This window comes from Montipora foliosa, chromosome 1, assembly GCF_036669935.1.
Source record: "Montipora foliosa isolate CH-2021 chromosome 1, ASM3666993v2, whole genome shotgun sequence".
Classification (NCBI taxonomy): Eukaryota; Metazoa; Cnidaria; class Anthozoa; order Scleractinia; family Acroporidae; genus Montipora; species Montipora foliosa.
Window position 1 is genome coordinate 20067618 of NC_090869.1, and position 7500 is coordinate 20075117.

Sequence of the window (7500 nt, forward strand, 5' to 3'; positions counted from 1 at the left end):
GGTTCATTTGGCAATATGCCTCTGTAGGCGCTAACTGGGGACAACTGCTCGAGTATTAGTAACTGAAATAAGCACTCGTGCAAGCGTCATATTATCAGATTTTAGGCCAAGTTTGACATGAACAATGTTCAGATCTTAAGCCTAATTAAGGGTTAGGGCTAACACACATGCACGCCTTATCGCGGTCGATTATCAGATTTCAGGCATGAGAAATCTTCAGATTTTGTACCTAAACTTAGTCAACAGAATATGAGGTAAAAGATCTAATTCCTCGTATGAAAATTATTTCAAGTCACGAATTTTTTGTCATTCTGCGTGCTTATTTCAAGGAAGACGCCTCATTGGTCAATTTGTGTGAAAGTGGACCACTTGGTTCTGGAAAATGCAGTTTCCTTTCGCCTCTCTCCCAACTTTACGACGCTATGAAAACCTGTCAGAACGACGTTATGGCATAGCGCAATTTTGGAAACCACTTCATATTTCTCTCGATAGAGCGTTCTCTCTGCATGGATGGACATCTCCAGAAACGTTCACCTGATTTGGATTTAATCTCTGCAAAAAAAACTTGACTGACATTGATTAATCCCAAGGACCAGACTTCAGACTGTTTGCCTCCAGCTAGGTAATCCTTATTTTCTGCTATGCTCCTTTCCAAGACTTTTCAATTTCCTTCATTAGACTGAAACCGCAAAGCACAGACTAGCTACCCCTTTTAATCAGGAATAGTCCTAAACTACATTTAAAATTAACCTAGAAAAACTCTATTAAGATGTAAATTGGATCGATTTGGTGATCAGGTCGCGCAGAAAAGCAAGCTGACCGAGCCGCAAACTTGGCCATTCACAGCGCCTGTAATATCTGAGCGGTACCAGAAATTCTCCTTACTTTTAATAAAGAAGGTTTTCATGGCTACTCCAGGGTCGTCGCTTGAAAAACATTCGTATTTTCCTCGTAAATCATCATCTGTCACTGCAACCAACAAGTGACTCTTGAAGAAAGGGGCCGCGCCGCTTACATTATATGACAAGATTTCTAATCCAAGTTCCTCGTTATTTATATCTTTCGTTTCTTTCTTCCAGCTGATGGTAGCCAGGAGACGTGTTGTGCACGAAAAGTGAGCGATGTCATTATGTTTGGTTCGGACTTCGGTTGTGTTTGGAGGCACTGGCGACAAAAAGAACAACACTGGATAAGTGAGTGAAAACATGAAGGCACGACCAAAGAGACATTTGGTTCGCACAACAGCGTATGGACTTTCTGCTTTTATATAACCCACTCATTGGTTCTCGCGCGATTTAATTGGCTTCTTTACGTCACATGGTACAAAATCAAGAAATAACTCCTGTCTACGCTGATATTTGTCCTCCGAGCCAGCGACAAATAAGGCAGTGCGAGAGTTTCAACTATTCATCTTTAGTATTTCGCACGGAAGAAAAACAAGCTCGTTTTGTAGAGTTTAGTTTAGACATTTAAAAACTGGTCGCAAATGCTGTTCCGGAAAGTACAAAAAAAAGTCGAGCTGTTTTTGCGGGATATGAAAATTATAATGGGCGGTTATAAAATAAATAAACCCTTTTCTGGCTTGCTGGTTGTCCTTGGCTGAGAGATTGTCTTAAAAACTTCACTTTTGCCCTCGAAGCCTCGCGGACATTATGAGTGAGTGAGTGAGTGAAGCTATTAGTCTCTCCCCTCAGGGCTTTTCAGGACTAATTTACAATGTTTTTCGGGGGACTTTAGCCAGACTGCTTATTACACAGTTTACAATTTTATTTTAGGAAGTGAAAGATGCCCCCGTCCAGATAAGGTCAGACTACGTCCCCTACTCTTATCGAGTAGTGAGTGGGTTCCTTAACGTCCCATACTATTTAATTTCCAACAAGGGTTATGAAACGAGACCTCGGGTTTACAGTCCTTATCCGAGAAGACTTGAAAGTCTAACCATTTGCAGATGTAATTACAAAGGCAGCACATTCTCCTCAGTTATTTTAAGACCCTGAGTGTTGGTCCGGCCGGAGTCGAACTCGCGACCTCCCGCATGACAGCCCGATGCTCAACCAACTGAGCCATCGGTGTAAAGCTCAGTCAGCCGACAAACAAGCAGCTTTAAGTGGTTTATTTACTAATTAGTTTGTCTTACATGTTCTGTGAAGAGAATCATTTACAAATATCTCTTACATGCAAACTTTGACTATAAACCTTGAAAATAAAAGTACAACCTATGTCAGAAACTATATACATGAAGTAAAAAAAATGTGTCTTCTACTACTACTACTACTACCACTGACTACCACTACCACTACCACTACTACTACTACTACTACTACTACTACTACTACTACTACTACTACTACTACTACTACTACTACCACCACCACCACCACCACCACCACCACCACCACCACCACCACCACCACTACTACTCCTACTACTACTACTACTACTACTACTACTACTACTACTACTACTACTACTACCACCACAACCACCACCACTTCTACTACTACTACTACTACTACTACTACTACCACTACCACTACCACTACCACTACCACTACCACTACCACTACCACTACTACCACTACCACTACTACCACTACCACTGACTACCACTACCACTACAACTACCACTACCACCACTACTACTACTACTACTACTACTACTACTACTACTACTACTACTACTACTACTACTACTACTACTACTACTACTACTACTACTACTACTACTACTACTACTACTACTACTACTACTACTACTACTACTACTACCTCTTCTTCTTCTTGAATCTCATAGCAATTCCCATGGTTTTCACGTGACAGCACCGCCATCATCTTGGTAGACGAAAACAAAAGATCTCTCATAAGCTCCTTGTGTTCGTCCACCAGCAATTGTACATTACATCATTGTTATCTGTATCTGTATTATATAAAGAATACTAATATGGCATAGCTTGCTTTTCTTGTATGCTAAAATTCACCTCTCACAATTTGAACCATTGTTTTGAGTCTAGAGGGACACGCTCTTTGTGGAATGTTTTTGAAGCCGTTCAAAAAACTCGCAGCACGTGTTTTAACGGGTCAAAAACCACTCGTGGTTAAACCCGATAAAACACTCGTGCTCGTTTTTTAAACATTACTTAAAAGAGTTACTGAAGCGTTGCATTTAAAAGCTTTGCAAAGTAACAGTGCCTCTGCAAGTGGCTTGTGGATTCCCTTTACTTCATATATTGTTTTCCTCGACTTGCTCATATCTGCGGTCGAAGATGAATATATATACACCTTATTGAATGGTTTAACACATAATATTCGCGGATATTTTGAGAGAAATACGAGCAACGAGCAGAATTGCCGCACGTATTATATGTTAAACTATTAAATAAGGGATTTATCATTCCACTATTACATGCATTTTCTAGTTTTTGGCTTCTTCCTGCACTGATGGTGAATCGTATCGAAGGGGATTGCTTCATAAGGCTCGTGCGAATGACGAAAACAACACAAATGTCCTTTATTTGCGCATTCTCTTGACCAAATATGGTAAAATGGGGTAATAGTAGGATAATAAAAATAGGTGTTCGTTGTCAACACATCGCAAATGCCACACTCACACCAATCTACCCAAAGTGCTTGGAGTGGTCATTAATTTAAACTGTGTGTGGGTAGCCCGAACTGGTTTCTAGCCAGTTCAGGAACAGAATTCTTGAGTAGACACATCATTACTAAAGCCGTATATCTTTTGATTTTTTAAGGCATTCTAAAAATCATGAAAAAAAGGCTGGAAAATTAAGATGTAGTCAACAATTCCTATTTTGAATTCCAGTTACAATTTCATAGATCGACTCGGGGAAAATATGTTGGAATGCGAACCAACAAATTGCTGTGTTCAAACCAACACGGACCGCAAGATCTTGCCTTTGAACACAAGTTGGCACCTCACTTAGTTAACTACGTCATGACTTTACAAGGTCTCCATGTTTGCTTCGTTTCAACCACTGTTCTGCGTTTCAGTAATAACTGAGAAATCAGTCGATAAATTAAAAAAACAAACACTCCGGTTTGCACTTTAGTGTGTGGTACAAGTACGAGTAAACTCACGTGAGGAATCTAAAAAGAAAATGATCACCTAACTGAACGATTGTTGAGGAAACCATCATTGTTTTTAAAACGATCTTTCCAGCTCGTTCCTGCACCCCATTTGAACAAAATACCGGACCTGCCAAACTTACGCAACAAAATAAAGAGCTTTCCCACTTTCATAGTTTTTAATCCCGTCACTTGTTTGGTTGGTTGATTTCTACAGCTTTAAAATATTCTAAATGGCCTTTAACGTTCTTTTTCACCGTTTGCGTAAGCTAGAGGTTTTCCTCTTGTAACACTGTGTTCCCACAAACTACGTCGCATTACAACTTAACTGAACTGACTGAATGCTCTTAAACTTGCCAAAGGATTAATCAATTGAACATTAAAGAAAATGACCCACGCCAATACACGCCAAAAATATAGAATTGAACCTCACGCTTCTTGACACGTAAGAGGTAGTCCTTGTTTTTGAAGAGAAATTAAGCGAAATCCAGTTTCAAGAACGAAATTACATTCAAACCACCAGTAGCGCGCGCGGTCATGAAATCCAATCACACAGGAACGAGTTGTTTTCGAGCTTTCAAATTCTTTACCTGTCGTTTCTGCAGCAAATGTTTCCGCTATTTAAATAACACAAGAAACTTTGTCGCGATTCGTAGTGGGAATTAATTATAGAAGTAGGCAACATTTCGAGTTATCAACAAAGTTAGATCTGAGTATTAACGGGTATCCCTCACTTTAAGCACCAAATTAATCCCTTCAGTGTTTTGCACAAAATGGCCATGAAGTGGCGTCTTCTATAAACAGATGCAACAACGAAAACTTACGGGAGGGAAGTTCTCTCCGAGCGCGTCTCTGTTCAGCATTTGAATTAGCAGTCAAAACAACAACCACGAACAGTAAAATAAAATAACCCAATATGATCTTCTTCATGGCTGGTATGTGTTCGACGGCTTCGGTTTGAAGATCTAGTGAAACTTGTAAGTGTAATTGACCGAGATGCTAGTATCCTTCTACGACTCTGTTAAATTCTGCAACCCAATACCGACACAAGTGGCTTTCCAGTGTGTGAAAAATGTTCCAATATTCTGAATCTCTGACTTCTGAACAAATTTGAACAAATATCGATTATGACAGCAACAAAGTCACGTATAAACACTTTTTTTTTTTTTACACTTTCCTCCAGCCCGTACTAGTCAGCAGGGAGAAGGGCAAAAATATGTCATGGATAAACTAATTATATAAAACTTTTAAGATAAAAGAGGAAGTTCAGTAACTACAAGAAAGGAAACAATAAACGCGAGTGTAATATACATACAAAGCCAGTCGAGAAAGTTAATACTATAAACAGTACACATACAAAACCATGTTGAGATACTATGAAACATGCAAAATTGTTTGCAGTAGAGAAACATGAACAGATTCAACTTCTCAAAACGTCTGTTCAAATCCGTTAGTTTACTGAAATGGCGTAACATGTCCATTTTGCAGGCACCGCTTGTCTTGACAATGACGCACACCTGATGGGACACCAAAATTATATCCTGGAAAGTTCACCACCATTCCATAACACAATAGGGAGAGTCAAGGTCCGGGAAAACGCGGCTTCGACATCCGTTCGATTTTGTTGAACGATGTTGCCTGCTCACCGGGGGTGGGCTTAGGGGCGGGCTTGGGGGTGGGCAATCATCAACATTCGATTCAACATAGTTTCACGAGAGGCCTGGTATTCAGTCCCAGGCTGCAGCCGCGGTTGTTACTATGGGGATAAGGATAAGGATACGTTAGAGCAGTTTTCAAACGAGTGTCGTAAAATCAAAACCAAAGTAATTACTTTGGCCAATCAAAAATGACGGAGACAATCCTGTAAACCAATCAAAACTCCAAGTAATTACACGTAGCCGACACAAAGCGCGGGAAAATGTGCACGCGCGAGCTACAATTGGTTTTGGTTTCACTTCTGATTGGTTGAAAAAGTAGCGCGAAAACATTGAACCAATCTCTTAGAGCGGTTTTCAATTGAGTGTCGAAAGTAATTACCTAATTACTTTGGTTTTGCATCTACTTCACTCAGTGATTGGTTCAAAGTTCTCGCGCCATTTTTTCAACCAATCAGAAGTGAAACCAAAACCAATTGTGGCTCGCGCGTGCACACTTTCCCGCGCTTTGTGTCGGCTACCTGTAATTACTTCGAGTTTTGATTGGTTTACTGGATTTGTCTCCGTCCTTCTTGATTGGCCAAAGTAATTACTTTGGTTTTGGTTTTACGACACTCATTTGAAAACCGCTCTAGTGAAGTAATGCAAAACCAATGTAATTCGCTAATTACTGTCGACACTCAATTGAAAACCGCTCTATTGAGAGACCGATTAGTGCATACCCATGCAACAATGTTGAAAGGGGCCTGAGCAACCGGCTTCAACTTCATTCAACAGTCGCGAAAACAAAAGAAATGTTGAATGGTTGTGGAAGATCATTCAACATCGATTCAACATGTTTCAAAACGGTTGAAAGGGGCAGCAAACGGTGTCAACATCGCCCTTCAACAAAATCGACCGGATGTTGAAGCAAATGTTGAAGCTGGTTTGCCTTTGAAGCCTTTAGTAAGACAAGTAAGAGCGAGCGACATCTTCAGTTTAAAAAATTGATGTCAGTTTTTCATGCGTCTGTCCTGTTATTGATCATGAATTGCGTCATAACATTGTCAAAGTAGCTGTGGATCCGTAGACCACTTTGACAATGTTTCTACATCTACATCTACATCTACATGTTCCAGCCACTCGGCAAAGTCCCTTTTTGGCTTATGGCTGTTTCTGCTTAGGTGGCCTCATACACCGTAAGCCTTTTTAGAGACATCACGCCAAGCATACATACATACTTTATCGGCTCGACCCCACGGGGCTGTTCAGAGTTATGACGGAATTCATTGTCAATAACAGGACAGACGCATGAAAAACTGCCCTCAATTTTTTTTTTGCAATAACAAAAAGGCAGAGGGATCAAAATTAAGTCAAAACCAATGAGCGCGCGAGATTTTTTGCAGTCATTGTAAAAAACGTTATTGTTTGAAAGTGTCTCCAATAATGTGGAATGTTAAAAATAGCCCTTTTCACGGTTAGTTTTTTTAATTTGCATTACAATGTAATCTAACGTGGATGCGAGGCAATTTCGAGTTAAAACTACAAAATAGCCCGAAATTGCCTCACATACATGCCAGATTATATTGTAATGCAAATGAGAAAACCTAACCGTGAAAAGGGATATTGCACAAGATTTTTGTCAATGACAATAAGACTATGGTTTGGAGAAATTTGTATGTAGCTCAAAGAGTCCATAAAATTATTGTAACTTTTTCTAAAAACTGCGTTCGAATTTTTCCAAACCATAGTAGCAACAGTTTTTCAAACTTCGCTTGGAATA

At 39.9% G+C, this 7500-nt stretch overlaps 1 protein-coding gene across 1 annotated transcript in view; it reads right to left on the reverse strand.

The window, feature by feature from the left end:
* Positions 1 to 5155, reverse strand: part of LOC137992392 (uncharacterized) — a 9146-nt gene extending 3991 nt beyond the window's left edge. Inside the window, exons 1-2 of the mRNA XM_068837723.1 lie at positions 4908 to 5155; positions 886 to 1164 (exon numbers count right to left, since the gene is read on the reverse strand). Of these exons, the coding sequence (XP_068693824.1) occupies positions 886 to 1164; positions 4908 to 5013 (385 nt within the window). The 5' untranslated portion in view covers positions 5014 to 5155. The remainder of the gene's footprint in view (positions 1 to 885; positions 1165 to 4907) is intronic.
* Between the last annotated feature and the right edge of the window lie 2345 nt (positions 5156 to 7500).